This window comes from Cervus canadensis, chromosome 14 (assembly GCF_019320065.1).
Source record: "Cervus canadensis isolate Bull #8, Minnesota chromosome 14, ASM1932006v1, whole genome shotgun sequence".
NCBI classification, from domain to species: domain Eukaryota; kingdom Metazoa; phylum Chordata; class Mammalia; order Artiodactyla; family Cervidae; genus Cervus; species Cervus canadensis.
The window spans coordinates 28,045,486-28,063,051 of NC_057399.1; the positions used below are offsets into that span (position 1 = coordinate 28,045,486).

General features: G+C 37.3%; 1 protein-coding gene across 8 annotated transcripts in view; it reads right to left on the bottom strand.

Moving 5' to 3' along the window:
- Nucleotides 1-5,978: 5,978 nt before the first annotated feature.
- LOC122453020 (COBW domain-containing protein 2) overlaps nt 5,979-17,566 on the bottom strand; it is a 49,506-nt gene continuing 37,918 nt past the window's right edge. For 5 of the 8 annotated variants that reach the window (XM_043486825.1, XM_043486822.1, XM_043486828.1 and 2 more), the window contains 4 exons: nt 14,477-14,545; nt 14,309-14,374; nt 12,149-12,278; nt 9,833-11,116 (listed from right to left, as the gene is read on the bottom strand). In XM_043486825.1, the coding sequence (XP_043342760.1) occupies nt 11,010-11,116; nt 12,149-12,278; nt 14,309-14,374; nt 14,477-14,545 (372 nt within the window). In that variant the 3' untranslated portion in view covers nt 9,833-11,009. Of the gene's footprint in view, nt 6,535-9,832; nt 11,117-12,148; nt 12,279-14,308; nt 14,375-14,476; nt 14,546-17,566 lie in introns of those variants that run through there. The other 3 variants (XM_043486824.1, XR_006272916.1, XM_043486823.1) reach the window with 3 other exon arrangements.

Consider the following 17,566-nt stretch of genomic DNA (forward strand, 5'->3'; position numbering starts at 1 on the left):
TCTGAGACTCAGTATTTCTCTTCTTTAAAACAAGAACCAACATCAGGCACTTTTCACTGTAATAATAAATGATAATCATGAAACTTAAATGAGGCAAAAGAGGGGGGCAGTTTTGGTGTCTAACTAAATCACCAGGTCATCATTCCTTACTCACACTGGACAGAAACGAGGTGACAGAGATGCTCTATTTCAGTCACTTGCCATCCTTGGAAGTAACATGATTTTTAGATTTGCATCATTTAAACCGGTTCAGAGAATAAAGTAGCAGTGTTCAGTGCAACATAATTTAATGTGCATTATGGTAAAATACCAAGCAAATAGTATATATTCATAACTTCAGTCAGTCAGTTCAGTCGCTCAGTCGTGTCCGACTCGAACTTCATACCCCCCTAACCTTCAAAAATTTGAGGTGGCATCTAATAAAAATGCAGAATTAAAATATTGTACTATGCCACTGATTGTTACTGATAGATGGTAAATCTTCTATTACAATTTGAAAAATGACAATTTTCAGCGAGAAATCAGAAGTCGGCCAATATAACAAAAAATACCTTAAAGAAGTTAGTTTCCTCAGGATAAAATTTTGAAAACAGCTTTCTTACTAGTCTTTTTTTCCTTACTAGTCTTTTTAAAGTTTTATCCTCTACTTCTGAGGTGTTTACCCTCTAAGTCTTCTCAGTTGCATGCAGTCTAAAATAGAACAAATAACAGTTTTCAAGCCTAACAGATTTGTGCTTGAATCCCAAATTAACCAATTACTGCATGTGTGACCTACTCAGCTAAGCTTCAGGAGGGCTAGGACAGGTGTCTTTCAACCTCTGATTCCCTGATGCCTCCCCCTCAACCCCCTGCAGGTAAGGCACTTTTCTTCATCAGCACAGGAATCCGATTACCTGGGAAAGGGGGCATTGTTAGTTTTCCTAGAGTCAACTTCTATGGGGATTGGGGTTATTTATAAATGAAAGGAGAAAAGTAAGGACACTCTTTAAAAAAAAAAGAAAAAACTACCCCCACTGATAAAAGTATGTTAAAGGGGCCACTGGGAAACAAGAAAGAGCTCCCAATGGCCAGAACTGGGACAATCTGAGCAACAAAATAAAGTAGTACTAGTTTGTTAACCAAAGTAAAAAAAATAGAAGACTGAGTAAAGTAATACATGGGCAGAAGGAAGAAGGCATGTGTGCATGTTCAATTGGGTCTGACTCTTTGCAACCCTATGAACTGTAGTCTGCCATACTCCTCTGTCCATGGGATTTTCCAGGCAAAATTACGGGTAGGTTGCCATTTCCTCCTCCAGGGAATCTTCCTAACCCAGGGACTGAACCTATGTCTGTGGTGTCTCCTGCATTGCAGGCAGATTCTTTATACAGTACATGGGGGTAAAAATGCAAATCTCCCTTGCAGAAAAATTCCAGATAAATTATGTAGATATTCCACCCTTTAGGAGGTGGAGCATAACCCCCCAATCTTTTACTGTAGGCAGTGCACAATGACTTCCAAACAGAACCTCATGAAGTGTGGGGAGACAGAATAAGTTACCTCGGAGAAACCTAACAGAGGTTTCACTCAGGTGTTAGGTAAAAATGTCAACAATCATAAATCACATTGATAGTATGTACCCTTGATATCAGGTAACAGTAACTGTAATGTAACTGTAATAACACTACTAACTGTAATGTGGTATCCCGAGTGAGATCCTGGAACAGAAAAAGGACATTAAGTGCAAACTAAGGATATCCAAATAAACTATCAGTTCAGTGGGGTTGCTCGGTTGTGTCCGACTATTTGCGATCCCATGGACTGCAGCATGCCAGGCTTCCCTGTCCATCACCAACTCCTGGAGCTTGCTCAAACTCATGTCTATGGAGTCGGTGATGCCATCCAACCATCTCATCCTCCGTCATTCTTTTCTCTTCCTGCCTTCAGTCTTTCCCAGCATCGGGGTCTTTTCCAATGAGTCAGTTCCTCACATCAGGTGGCCAAAGTATTGGAGTGTCAGCTTCAGCATCAGTCCTTCCAATGAACATTCAGGACTGATTTCTTTTAGGATGAACTGGTTGGATCTCCTTGCAGTCCAAGGGACTCTCAAGAGTCTTCTCCAACACCAGTCCAAAAGCATCAATTCTTCAACGCTCAGCTTTCTTTATAGTCCAACTCTCACACCCATACCTGACTACTGAAAAAACCATGGGTTTGACTAGACCAAACTTTGCCGGTAATGTAATGTCTCTGCTTTTTAATATGCTGTCTAGGTTGGTCATAGCTTTTCTTCCAAGGCGCAAGCATCTTTTAATTTCATGGCTGTAGTCACCATCTGCAGTGATTTTGGAGCCTCCCTCCCCTCCCCCCCCCCGCAAAAAATAAAGTCTGTCCCTGTTTCCCCATCTATTTGCCATGAAGTGATGGGACCAGATGCTATGATCTTAGTTTCTTGATGTTGAGTTTTAAGACAGCTTTTTCACTCTCCTCTTTCACCTTCATCAAGAGGCTCTTTAGTTACTCTTCACTTTCTGACATAGGGTGATGTCATTCGCATATCTGAGGTTACTGATATTTCTCCCAGCAATCTTGAGTCCAGCTTGTGCTTCATCCAGTCCGGCACTTCACATGATGTACTCTGCATATAAGTTAAATAAGCAGGGGTGACAATATACAGCCTTGACGTACTCCTTTCCCAATTTGGAACCGATCTGTTGTTCCATGTCCGGTTCTAACTGTTGCTTGTTGCCCTGCCTACAGATTTCTCAGAAGGCAGGTAAGGTGGTTTGGTATTCCCTTCTCTTTACGAATTTTCCACAGTTTGTTGTGAAAGTGCTGCACTCAATATGCCAGCAATTTTGGAAAACTCAGCAGTGGCCACAGGACTGGAAAAGGTCAGTTTTCATTACAATCCCAAAGAAAGGCAATGCCAAAGAATGCTCAAACTACTGCACAATTGCACTCATCTCACACACTAGAAAAGTCATGCTTAAAATTCTCCAAGCCAGAGGAACCAGATATCAAATTGCTGGATTTCGATGATCGCTGGATCATCCAAAAAGCAAGAGTTCCAGAAAAATATCTATTTCTGCTTTATTGACTATGCCAAAGCCTTTAACTGTGTAGATCACAATAAACTGTGGAAAATTCTGAAATAATAAATAAACTGTGAAATAAACTGTGGAAAATTCTGAAAGGGATGGGAATACCAGACCACTTGACCTGCCTCTTGAGAAACCTGTATGCAGGTTAGGAAGCAACAATTAGAACTGGACGTGGAACAGACTGGTTCCAAATAGGAAAAGGAGTATGTAAAGACTGTATATTGTCACCCTGCTTATTTAACCTATATGCAGAGTACATCATGAGAAACGCTGGGCTGAAAGAAGCACAAGCTGGAATCAAGATTGCAGGGAGAAATGTCAATAACCTCAGATATGCAGATGACACCACCCTTATGGCAGAAAGTGAAGAAGAACTAAAGAGACTCTTGATGAAAGTGGAGAGTGAAAAAGTTGGCTTAAAGCTCAGCATTCAGAACACTAAGATCATGGCATCCAGTCCCATCACTTCATGGCAAATAGATGGGGAAACAGTGTCAGACTTTATTTTTTCTGGGCTCCAAAATCACTGCAGATGGTGATTGAAGCCATGAAATTAAAAGACACTCCTTGGAAGGAAAGTTATGACCAACATAGACAGCATATTAAAAGCAGAGACATTACTTTGTCAACAAAGGTCCGTCTAGTCAAGGCTATGGTTTTTCCAGTAGTCATGTATGGATGTGAGAGTTGGACCATAAAGAAAGCTGAGCGCCGAAGAATGATGCTTTTGAACTGTGGTGTTGGAGAAGACTCTTGCGAGTCCCTTGGACTGCAAGGAGATCCAACCAGTCCATCCTAAAGGAGATCAGTCCTGAGTGTTCTTGGAAGCACTGATATTGAAGCTGAAACTCCAATACTTTGGCCACCTGATGCAAAGAGCTGATGCACTTGAAAAGACCCTGATGCTGGGAAAGATTGAGGGCAGGAGGAGAAGGGGATGACAGAGGATGAGATGGTTGGATGGCATCACCAACTCAAAGGACATGAGTTTGAGTGGACTCTGGGAGTTGGTGATGGACAGGGAGGCCTGGCATGCTGCAGTTCATGGGGTCGCAAAGAGCTGGACACAACTGAGCAACTGAACTGAAGAGTCAAAGGCTTTGGTATAATCAATAAAGCAGAAGTAGATGCTTTTCCGGAGTTCTCTTGCTTTTTCTATGCACCAACAGATGTTGGCAATCTGATCTCTGGTTCCTCTGCCTTTTCTAAATCCAGCTTGTACATCTGGAAGTTCACAGCTCACATACTTTTGAAGCCTGGGTTGGAGAATTGTGAGCATTACTCTGCTAGCGTGTGAGATGAATGTAATTGTGTGGTAGTTTGAACATTCTTTGGCATTGCCTTTCTTTGGGATTGGAATGAAAACTGAACTTTCCCAGTCCTGTGGCCACTGCTGAGTTTTCCAAATTTGCTGGCATACTGATTGCAACACTTTCACAGCATCATCTTTTAGGATTTGAAATAGCTCAACTGGAATTCCATTACCTCCAGTAGCTTTGTTCATAGTGATGCTTCCTAAGGCCCACTTGACTTTGAATTCCAGGATGTCTGTCTCTAGGTGAGTCATCACACCATCTTGGTTATCTGGGTCATGATCTTTTTTCTATAGTTCTTCTGTGTATTCTTGCCACCTCTTCTTAGTATCTTCTTCTTCTGTTAGGTCCATACAATTTCTGTCTTTTTTTTTTTTTTTGTCCTTTTTTGTGTCCATCTTTGCATGAAAAGTTCCATTGGTATCTCTAATTTTCTTGAAGAGATCTCTAGTCTTTCCCATTCTATTATTTTCCTCTATTTCTTTGCACTGATCACTGAGGAAGGCTTTCTTATCTCTCCTTGCTAGTCTTTGGAACTCTGCATTCCAGTGAGTAGGTCTTTCCTTTTCTCCTTTGCCTTTAGCTTCTCTTTTCTCAGCTATTTCTAAGGCTTCTTCAATCATTTTCCCTTTTTGCATTTCTTCATGGTGATGGTCTTGACCACTGCTTCCTGTATAATGTCATGAACCTCTGTCCATAGCTCTTCAGGCACTCTCTCAGATCTAATCCCTTGAGTTTATTTGTCACTTCCACTGTATAGTTGTAAGGGACTTGATTTAGGTCATACCCGAATAGTGGTTTTCCTTACTTTCTTCAATTTAAGTCTGAATTTGGCAATAAGGAGTTCATGATCTGAGCCATAGTCAGCTCCCAGTCTTATTTATGCTGACTGTATAGAGCTTCGCCATCTTTGGCTGCAAAGAATATAATGAGTCTGATTTTGGTATTGACCATCTGGTGATGTCCATGTGTAGAGTCTTCTCTTATGTTGTTGGGAGTTTGCTATGACCAGCGTGTTCTCTTGGCAAAACTCTGTTAGCCTTTGCACTGCTTCCTTTTGTACTGCGAGGGCAAATTTGCCTGTTACTCCAGGTATCTCTCGACTTCCTACTTTTGCATTCCAGTCCCCTTTGATGAAAAAGACATCTTTTGGGGGTGTTAGTTTTAGGTCTTGTAGGTTTTCACAGAACTGTTCAAATTCAGCTTCTTCAGCATTACTGGTTGGAGCATAGACTTGGATTACTGTGATACTGAATGGTTAGCCTTGGAAACGAACAGAGATCATTCTGTCATTTTTTTTTTTTTTTGGACCTTGGTTAATAATGATGTATCAGTATTGGTTCACTAGTTGTAAGAAATGTACCATACTACTGCCAGCTGTTAACTGTGTGAGTATAAGGGGTAGGGGGTGGATACGGCCATTCCCTTCTACTCTTTGCTCTGCTTAATTTTTCTGTAAATCTAAAATTGTTCAGAAAATTATAGTTTATTAAAAAATTAAACACGAGGAAAGGGGACTAGTAGCCAAAAAGTAGAAATTCAAACGTCCATCAACTGATGAGTAGAACAAAGTGTGGTCTATAGAACTTTATTCAGCAATAAAAAGAAACAAAATGCTGATCCATGCTACAATATAGATGAACCTTGAAAACATCATGGTAAGTGAAAGGAGTCTGAATGGGCAAACTTTTGGGGACAGAAAGTAGATGAGTGGTTGCTGGGAAATAGGGGCAGGGGAAATGGAGAATAACTGCTAACAGATACAGTCTGAGAGCTATGAAAATGTTCTGGAATTAGACAGTTGTAATGGTTGCTCCTTTACCTGGGGACATACTAAAGCCAAGGGTAAGTTTTCTGTGAATTATATCTAAATAAAATTGATGTACAAAATGTTGTTTAGTTGTTCAGTTGTGTCAGTGGCTCTTTGCGATCCCATGGATTGTAGCCCTCCAGATTCCTCTGGCCACGGGATTTCTCAGGCAATCCCACTGGAGTATGGAAGCCATTTCCTCCCTCAGGGGATCTTCTTAACCCAGAGACTGAACCCACATCTCCTGAATTTCGGATTCACTTCTTTCAATATCACCTCCATGTCCCCTCCACAGGTGGATTCTTTACCACTGAGCCACCTAGGAAGCCTATACAAAATACATCAGTGTAAAAAACACAGAGCTGTATCAATGAAAGGAAATTAACTGAGTTCTTTGGAAACAAATCAAGTTTATTATGGCAAGTAATTCTTTAAGGAAAAAAAAAAAGACCACGGGAGAGGCGACTCTTTGTCCCATCTGATTCTTTAGTGTTGCCTTACTTTGTGCTCATGAAACACTGAAACATTTAACATGGGACCCAGTGCATAGTGGGAGATTACGTCTTTCCTAACACTGAATAGGCTTTTTTCCTGAACAAATCTATCAGGGCATCACAAACACCATCCATACTACTTTGAAAAACCAACCTTTCTAAACTACTATACAGAAAAGATAGGTATCTAACTTCTCTCCATTTCACTATGAAAATTAAAGGCAATTTGGTTATTGGAAGTTAAGGTTGATTCTAATATTAGGACATTCTGAGAAAAAACAAATCTTGTTCTCCTTTCTCATCACAGTAGGCCAAGTTGCTAGACATTCAAAGACAGAATTCACTTCTTTCAATATCACCTCCACATTGTATGGCATTCCTAGAACTGGGAAAGGCCTTTCAAAGAAATCTAAAAGTACAGTTTTCTACCTACACTACTAATCCAAAGGAGATATTTATTCAATTTGTAGCCAGCAGCCAAGCCCACAGATGTTTAAAAGCCTTTTAGCTTTATTTTGCTGGTAATTCCCTTCAAACTTCATAATCTAGGAACTAGAGACCCTTTCAATCCCTGGTCTTCCCTCACCTCTGGGATGGCTCTTCCTCCAGTTATCTTAAATTCAGTACCAGTGTTCTTGCCCTTTCACTAAAAGCTGGAAAGGCCTAGGAAAGAACCATTTATTTTAAGAAGTTGTGCAGAACCTTGAATATTTATCAAATCTTGCTGGAAAAGAAGAATTCACATTTACTGAATCTCTATATTCAGGGTGCTTTAAATATAATCCCTGGAACAATTCAGAGAGATTTGCATTTTACCTCCATTTTATGAATAAGGAAGCAAGGGCTCAGAGAGATTTGGTAATTTATCCTATATTACTCAGTAAACTATAAAGTTACAAACGAACTATGCCTAAACCATGATTATCATCATCATTATCCTGAAATCATAATACCCTGAGCATTTTCTAGGGGTAGCAGAATAATGGCCCATGTTATTAAACTGTTAGATTTTCATTATAAAAATAAAATTTCTTGAGGATATAGATTGACAGCTCCAAAGCCCTCTGAAGTGCAAGTTAAACTGGTAATGTCTCTGATGAATGAAAAATTTCACTTTGGGAAAAATAAGAACAAAGAACATAACAATGTATTTAAAAAAACATATAAATAACATAAAAATACAGTAAAAAAATATTAAATTAAAACAGTAAGATGCCAGTCCATCCAGAAGGGCAAAGGTTAAAATGTGTTAAGTAGGTTTGGAAAAATGGGTACTTTCATATACACCTATATCACAGCAGAAAGGTACATCCATTTGGGAATGCAATTTATCTCAGTATCTATTAAGAACTTTAAATGTGCATATCCTGGAAGCCAGTGATTCCACTCTTACATATCTCTTCTAGAGAAACACTTGTCACATAAAAATAAAGAGGCACACATAATGTTCACTGCAGCACTGTTTGCAACGTCAAAAACAAAAACAATTAGTTCATCTGTCACAGCAATCAACCACATCACTTGTCCAGCTCAAAACCCATCAGTCACTTCCGAGGGCTTTCAGAATAATCCAAATGTTTTCCTCTTTACCCCAAATCTTTTCCTCAGAAGCAAAAGGCCTGGCCCTGGTTTGCAACTCCAATCCTATCCCATACCCATCTCATACCTGGCTTTCTAACCTTCCATCACCCTCGCCTTCTTCATGGTTTTTCAGCATGCTACACTGGTTCCCATGTAAAGGCTGTCTCCACTGCTCGCTCCCTCTGTGTAGAAACTTCTCCCTGACTTTGCATGAATTGACTCCTTTTAACTCTATTCGCAACTTAAAAGCCACCTCTGGCAGCCTGGATGAATCTTGAAGGTACTATGGTAAGTGAAATAAGTTACAGAAAGACAGACACTGTAGGATCTCACTCCTATATGGAATATAAAAAACAGACATAATAAATAAATGAGCAAAACAAACCAAACAAAATGAACACATGGATGCAGACAATGGTTACCAGAGGCGAAGGGGATCAGCTGTATGGGGAAGGATGGAAATTAAATTTCTGGTGGTGAGGACACTGTAGTGTATACAGAAGTGAAAATATAATGTACACACGAACCTAATACAACGTGAAAAACAAATTTCACCTCAATTTAAGAAATTTTTTTTTTTTTTTTAAGTATGACAATTCTGCCTAAATTATACTATAGATTCAATGCAATCCCAGTTAAAATTCTACCAGGCTTTTTGAAGAAACTGACAAGTTAATGACAAAATTTATATTGAAAACAAAAATATCTAAAATAACTATAACAACCCTGGAAAAAAAAGAAAGAACAAGAGTAGTATATTTACACTACCTAATTTCACAATTTACTCTAAGGATAAAGTTACCAGGACAGTGTGCCATAAAAGAGGAAAAAAAAGAATGATTCAAGCTGTTTGAAATATATTCTCAGTAAAATAACATACCTTCTTTTTCTCATATTTTCTAACAAGCTTAATTTTTTTCATTTTTATTCTTCAGCATTCAGAATGTCATTGTGATTTTTAAAACATTTTTATTTATTTATTGTTGGCTGTGTGGGGTCTTTATTGCGGCATGCAGCCTTTCTCTAGTTGCAGTGAGTTGGGGTGGCTTATTGTGGTGGCGTCTCTTGTTGTGGAGCACAGGCTCTTAGAGCCCACAGGCTTCAGCAGTGGCATATGGGCTCAGTAGCTGTGCTGCATGGGCCCGGCTGCCCACAGCATGTAGAATCTTCCCAGACCAGGAACTGAACCCGGGTTCCCTGCATGGGCAGGCAGATTCCTAACCACTGGACCACAATGGAAGTCTCATTTTGATTTTTTTAAACTTATTTTTAACTAGAAGATAATTGCTTTACATTTTGAGAACATCATTGTACTTTTCCTAAACCTTCATGTCATATATGGTAGTGGTTATGGAATAACTCAGTTTCATCTTCTTTCTCCTTTGAATGTTTCCTAAAATGTTTCTCTTTGTTTCTCCTCTCAATGAATTTGTTAATTCATAACATGTTTGAACTCAAGTATAAACTTAAATAAATTCTACATCCCTTTGGTGCAATGGGGAAAAAAAGACAATCAAAATAATGTCCACAGAAACACACACACACAAGTGATTTTTAGGTGCAAAAAGCTTATTCAAAGGGGAAAGAGTTTTCAAGATATAACAATAGAACAATTAACTTGAGGTGGATTGTGATACTAAACATGAAGAGCTAAAAATTATTAAGTTCCTGAAAGAAAATATAGGAAATATCTTTGTGACACTAAGATTATCAAGAAGTTCTAAAACAGGGCACGCACATGCTCAGTCATTTTGACAGTCTTCTGATATTTAACAACCATTAACTCTTCTTTAAATTCCACCTTATGCCTTTCTCTTACTATCTGAATATAGTTATGCTGACCTGGCCTTCATAAGGAATAGGAGAAAAGTAATCCAATATATACTTACTTATACATCTACTATTTATATAAAGATAAATTATCAAAAGTTATCTGTAATTATATTTAAAGTACCCTGTCACTTTTTAGTTTACATTGAAAAATAAAGAAGTTCAAAAAACCCAAGATGGATTTAATACCAGCAGTAAAATCTACTCTAAAATTAAAAGTTCTATAATTGAAATCTTTGAAATATATTGTGAAGTGAATGGCTGAAGTTCCATTACACTGACTACAGTAAGGCTTAGAATCTGATTCTAAGAGAGAGTCTCAAATAATTTCTTTGACTCAGAAATTACAAGTAATTTCTTACAAGTCTCTACCACAATAAAGCTCTTATTTCCCTTAATAAAAATAGTGACATTATTTGTTTTTAAAAATTTTTGCTATTAACAATAAAATTACATCCAAGCAATCAGCTGAAGTTCTAAGGGAAAATGATAATGCTGAAATAAGAATAAGTTTTACCATTTTTAAAAATTATTTTTAATTGGAGGATAATTGCTTTACAGTATTGTATTGGTTTCTGGCATATATCAACATGATACCACTATTACTACTAAAATTTCCATGGGTGAGAATTTCAGCATATGTAAACTCCAAAGATAAGTTTGCGAATCATCTGTCTACAAAAAAAAAGTCATAGGAAATTACGTTTTATTGAATGAATGTCAAAGGTTTTATATTACTGATTTACTATATTTATGTATTCTATAAAATAAATACTATTTTAAAGGATACACTGTAATTCATAAGAAAAGTAATGCAAAAAATAGATGCTTGAAATACATCCAACAGGAAACTTATTCTCACTTTTATCATCCAGTCCTTTTGGCGATGCTTCTAGTGTTATGGACAAACTTGATCTTCTTGGAAATGTGTTGCCCATCGCTTTTCTGTTTCAGTCACAGTAGCTATAAATAGTTGTTTAAGAATATCCTTATCTAAATTCCTGCCTGTAAACAGAACAAAATATGGTATGATTATATTATGCTTATTAAAATGACACAGTTTACCTATCAAGTCTAGACCATTAAATGCTTGACAATCTTCAGAAATTTACGAAAACAATAGTAATTAGTGCGTCCTTCCCTAACTTTCTAATTAAGTCCCTGAGAACCAAGCTGACATTTGGATTAATCACTTTTCTAAAATTATTTGAAGAAGAGTAAAGGACAGGACTTCTCTGATGGTCCACTGGTTAAGAATCTGCCTGCCAATGCAGGGGACACAGGTTCGATCCTCCTTCAGAAGATCCCACATGCTGCAAAGCAACTAAGGCTACAAGTCACAACTACTGAGCCAGTGCTCTACAGTCTGTGAGCCACAACGACTGAAGCCCACTCGCCTAGAGCTCATATTCCAAAACAAGAGAAGCCACCACAATGAGACGTCCACGCACCACTACAGAGCAGCCCCTACCTGCCACAACTAGAGAAAGCCACATGCAGCAACAAAGACCCAGTGCAATCAAAAATAAATAAATCAATCAGCTCTGCTTTCTATTAAAAAAAAAAAAAGCAAAGGACTTAACAAGTCCTTATGATGTTATCACATAATTAGCACAAATACATTAACCACAAGCTTATTTGAATTTACAAAAGAAGTTCAGATTGGCTAGCACTGTTTAGGTAGAGCATTATAGCCCTCTATTTTTAAAAAAATATTTATTTGTTCATTTATTTGACTGTACTAGATCTTAGTTGTAGCGTGCAGGAACTCTTAGCTATGGCACATAGGATCTAGTTTTCTGATCAGGGATTGAGAGCGCAGAGTCTCAGCCACTGGACCACCAGGGAAGTCCCTATTTTTTTTTTTTGCTTTAGAAATTTAACTGTCTATAAGGGGAAAATATTTGAACAGATATGTATGTACATATATATATACACATTACTTTGCTGATTACTTTGTTGTATGCCTAAAAATAACACAACACTGTAAATCAACTATATCTCAATTTTAAAAAAAGTTAACTGTTTGTTACTTACCAATAAGGACTAATCGATTTGTTCTCTCACTGTCATCTTCCCAGTTCACTGGGGTCTCCTCCAGATCATATAGCTCATGGACACCTTGGACAATCACTTGTCGTGGTTTGTCTTTGATTGACACTAGCCCCTGCTCAGAGGAGAATAACCAATCAGCCACAGTTTGAATTTAAAAGCAGAAATTGAGCACCAATGTTAATGCATTAATTATCCCTATTTCTTTTTAAAATACAGAATATAAAGAACATAATGTTAAAATTCCTTAATTTCAGTTATTTATGCATTAAAGTTTCCTAAAGCTTCCAATTTTTAAAACATGTTTCCGCATACATTAATTTTTTTAAAAAATCCCTACTTCTAATGATAAATATATGTATTATGATGTGTATTCAGTGTTATCACAACAAAAAACTGAAACTAAATGATAATACATGTTATGTATCAAATTCTACCGATTATTCTACTTTTAAAGACTTTATACTTATTTCCATTTTAGTAGGAAAATTTGAGACGTTTAAAGGATTTTGATGATAATATGTTTTTGAATGAGTTGCATTAAATGAAGTAGATAATGATGACATAAAGGAAAAGAAAAACTACTGTATTTATCTGGATAAAATCCACTTTATATTGATTTGTAGAAATAAAGAGCAAATTATCTAATAAACTGGCTCCTATGGGGATGATATAATTTCTCTGAAATAATGTTTATTAATTATACATATTATAAAATAATACAATATTGAAAAATAATAAGAGACAAACCACTGTCATTACCACCTCATAATTCCTGTGTATTTTTGGTAATATTCATGTATTTTGGGTGTATGTTCTTCCAGTTTCCTTTTCTTGTGCCGTTTCATTTTCATTTTGAAAATAATTACCTAAACATTAATTTTATACTTATATAAAGTCTTTGAAGTATCAGCTGTTACTAGAGTTCACATTTTAAACATATTGATTATTATCAGACTAATACTTCATAAGAGCAAAGAGAAGGAACTCTATGAAGAGAAAGGCTGTGTTGCCTCAGATGCCCCAGTGTTGCTGTGACGAGAGGAAGGCCAAAAGGAGAACCAAAGAAAGGAAGAACCAGAGAAAATGTCACATATCTAAGAACAAAATCCAAACTGGGATGGTGCAAAATGAGCCACTGAACTCTCTACAGAGTGGTATATGTGACTGCTTAATTCTAGGTAACCACCCTACACTCACCAGGGATGAAAGCAGTTACAGAATGAAATATGATCTTTCAATTAGGATCATAGAATGCAGATGGGGACAGAATCACAGAGAAGCAGCAGACCTGGCTTAGCTCCTCTGGGTGGGGATGATTTGGGAGTACACTGGGATTCACCTGTGCTCCTTTGCGGTGCCAAGCCCAGGGAGAGCCCGCACAGGAGGTAAAGAAATCTAAATATTTTCCCTGTCACTCTAGTGACCCCAGGAAGTTGGCTGCTAACCAGAGAATCTAGTTACTAACAATAATGATAATAAACAGCATTAATAAAACCCAAAGCACACTTTTGGAAACATAAGACTGCTGACTGGTTAAGCACACAGCCTACAACCCACTGCTCCCTGGAAAAGACACCTTGTGTGACATAATAAAGTCAGATAAACATGAATGGATTTCCAAACATAGAACAAGAATTCTTTTAGTCCTTCATAACTTTGTTGCACCGTATATCAGATGTTCAGTGTCTGCTAAATGCACCAAGAAGCATAAGGTTCGGCTGTGGCAAGCTTTCCTCTGTTAATGAAGCTCTCTTAGAGCAACACAAGAAAACATTCTGTTTTCTCTGACTGACCACAAGTTGTTATGCCAAGAGGAGGGAAATTTCAACAAGTCAAGCTCATTAGCCAGATGACTGCTCAGAGCACCTGGGAGTAGAGAGCAAGGGGGGATGTTCCAAGGCATGCAGGTTGTTTAGCTGCAGCACCCGGTGAAGCTGTGCAAATAAATCATGCTTTTATGCAACTATGCAATGACTTTCAAAGCTTCTTTTCAGAAATGGAAATAAGGAAAAATGAAAACACACAAAGGTTATTTGAACTAAACCTAGTGCTTGTGTTTTTGGCTAACTATGGGGGCTTTTTTCTAACAGCCAAGAAAGGGACTTTGTCCAAAAGTATAAAACCATAAGCTGTGTACCACACCTTCAGTCGTATGACCTCCATGCAGTCGTCATCCCTGTTCCTCACATTCTTTTCCCACAGAAGATTCTGTATCAAGTGACATATTTTAATAAGATCAACCAATGCTCAGAGGAACAGCTACATGGCAAAACAATTGATAAATCATTAATAAGTTAAAAGTGCATTCACCTGAATATAAACATTTAGACTTTCTTCCTCTGCATTTCCTGGTACTTCAAATGTGACTGTAATAATACTCTGTAAATCAAGAGATACTCAATAATGATTTTTTTTATAATAATGTCAATCTATTTTTTTTAAATCACAAGTTTCAAAATGACAAGTAAGAAAACATTCATGGACATTTGTGTTGCCTTAACAATTGTATTAGGTATAACTTTTTCATCATATTTGTTGATTTTTGAAATCAGCAACTCCACGTTCTATATTCTGTAGCTAGTCAATGGTTTAGTATTTACACAGAGAAACTCTTATGAAAAGATACTCATTGTTTAGTGCATTCTTTACAAGATTCTCAGCACCAGAGGGAAAGTTAATATAAAGAGTGTATCAGCTATGCACTAAATGAGGTACTTTTGCCTGGGTCATTTTACTTCATCTCATCATTTACTCATGACAACAAACCGTGGATTAAAGAGAATGATTTCCATTTTATAAACTGGGAAGGATGAGGCTCAGAAAAAATAAACTACCCAGAGCCAGGAATAACACTCAAATGCAAAGGTTCTCTGGGAAATATAAACACAAATTGAAAGATTCAGTTTATCTCTAACTGAACATGTTCCAAGAGAAGAAGAGTTCCTAGAGATGAGAAGGAGTTTTAGAAGGTTGACATCAACATTTATAGAATATTGACTTTGAGATTTATTTTTTCTCCTGATCTAGATAAATCTCTCACTGACCACTCTAAGGAATCAGAAGTTTAAGATTTCCTCTAGCTGAGCACATAATTAAAATCCAAACCTCCATTTGCCACAGTAACCCAAAATTTTAAAATTAATGATAAAAATACACAGGAGCTAAGCATAACACAACAAAAGCAAAAACCCCATCTTGGAGAATAAGATGCTCAAGCCAAGCTTTAAAACAGACAGAAAGAATACACTAATATACAGCATTGCATAATTGCCTAGAAACACATATCTTAACGTTACAAATCACACATAAAAATCCATACCAAAATGTATAGCAAGTCATAAAGCATATCAAAATACATAGCAAAAAGGTTGCCAAATGAAACGTAATTTGTTAATTTAAAAAGACAGCAGTAATTTAATCTTTAAAAATGCTTAATATGCATCTTATTCAAGTTGGATAACTTGGCTTTTAATGTTGGGAATGTCTCAATATAGGACTCAATACTGTATCAGGAATTATTTTTGCTTTTGGCAAGTTAGAGATATGATGGTATTTCTAAAGAGTACAATTAACTCCAATGTGAAATTTTTAAAAAAGGTTTTAAAAACTAAAACCATGCATCATGGGACTCAAGGGAGAAAGACATTTTAGAACCAGATGTTTTTCTGTACCAATAAACTCTTCTCATATTAGACAAATCCTAAAGAAGATGAGGTGGCTCGGTGGTAAAGAATCTACCTGCCAATGCAGGTTCAATCCCTGGCTCAGGACGACTCCCTGGAGAAGTGAAAGTGAAAGTCAAGTCGTGCAGTTGTGTCCGACTCTTTGCAACCCCATGGACTGTAGCCTACCAGGCTCCTCTGTCCATGGGATTCTCCAGACAAGAATACTGGAGTGGGTTGCCATTTCCTTGAAACAGCAATTCACTCCAGTATTCTTGACTGGAAAGAATACTGGACAGAGCGGCCTGGTGGGCCACAGTTCATGGGTCACAAAAGAGTCAGACAGACATAGCAATTAAACAATAAAGAAGATGAAACCCATAAATGTGCAGTGCAGAAGATGAGGGTTACAACTCAAGAGTTCACCACTGGCTCTATTAATAAGTATACATAGATTGACACCTGGGTTTTCTCATCTATCTTTCCCCATTCAAACCCAGCTCCTCTTTATCAGAATGAACAAGAAATCCATGAAAAACAAACAAATGCATTAAACATCATTCAGGGATAAAACTTTAATGACATACATAATATGTTCTAGGTATTACCCATTTCAGACTTTTTCCAGTTTATTTTGAATCTAAAATTAACTCTCCTTTTCCTGTACACAGAAAGAAGTAGAAAACTGAAGCAGTAATTTAGAAGACTAAAGCAAAATAAGGTACTGCCCCTAAAATAAAATTTAGGAATAACTCTTAAATATTAGGATTTTGGTCTGTTTGTTCTTTAACCTACCGGGTTATCTCCCTCAGTTTCCCACTCTTTTGCAAACAATATCTAACACATAGTAACATGCAGTAACTTCTGTATCTTTTTTTATCTGGAAAACTAAGCCCACTAATGTGCTTAAACACAAAATCTCTTTCTCCACACTCCACTCCTCTGGCTTCTCCTTCCCTGTGACACCTCTGCTATGATATCCTGCCACTAGGTACACAGCTAAACATTTGGTGTTTTTATCCAAATCAGTCTGCCTTCTAGATTTCCCTATTTCTATTATTAATAATAGGTCCCTTTTGTCCATTTAGGCTTGTTTTCCATCACCTCCATCTTTCCTTCCTGCTCACCATCAGTTAGTAAAGCTATCCAAGCAAGCCGACCTGTTTAACAGTGCTCACTGTCTACCATTTCCATTCTTACTGTAAACAACACAGATCAGGCCCTCATCACAGGGTATATGGACTTCTGCAGTATCTTCCTGCTTGGTCTCCTGACTCCACACTCCAATCCAGCTTACTGGACACTGTCTAATAGTACAGAATGAATTCTCTTTGCCTAGCAAATCAAAGCCTAATACTTAAGCTCAAATTCTAATACCAAGCATTCATCAGGACTTCTCTTCTGGAGCACTGTTCCTTTCCCACTTTTAAAGATCTGGACTGCTCTTTTCCTTATTTCTTCCAGTCCAAAAGAAAGAAAATACACAAAAAAACAAAAAGCCTCCTATTTTAAGGTTTCTTGTTGGTGTATAAATCACAATAGCAGTTACAACTCTGGAAGAAGAAGGGTTAACGACCAGGAAGGGGCACAAAGAAATTCTCTTAACACTTTTGGAAATGTTTATCTTGATCTCAGTAAGAATTACAGAGATATCTGTTCGTGTGTACATACAAATACGCATGCACAAATATAAATAAAGATGCACTGACTTGCAAACTAAAAACAAGGTATGCTTTAC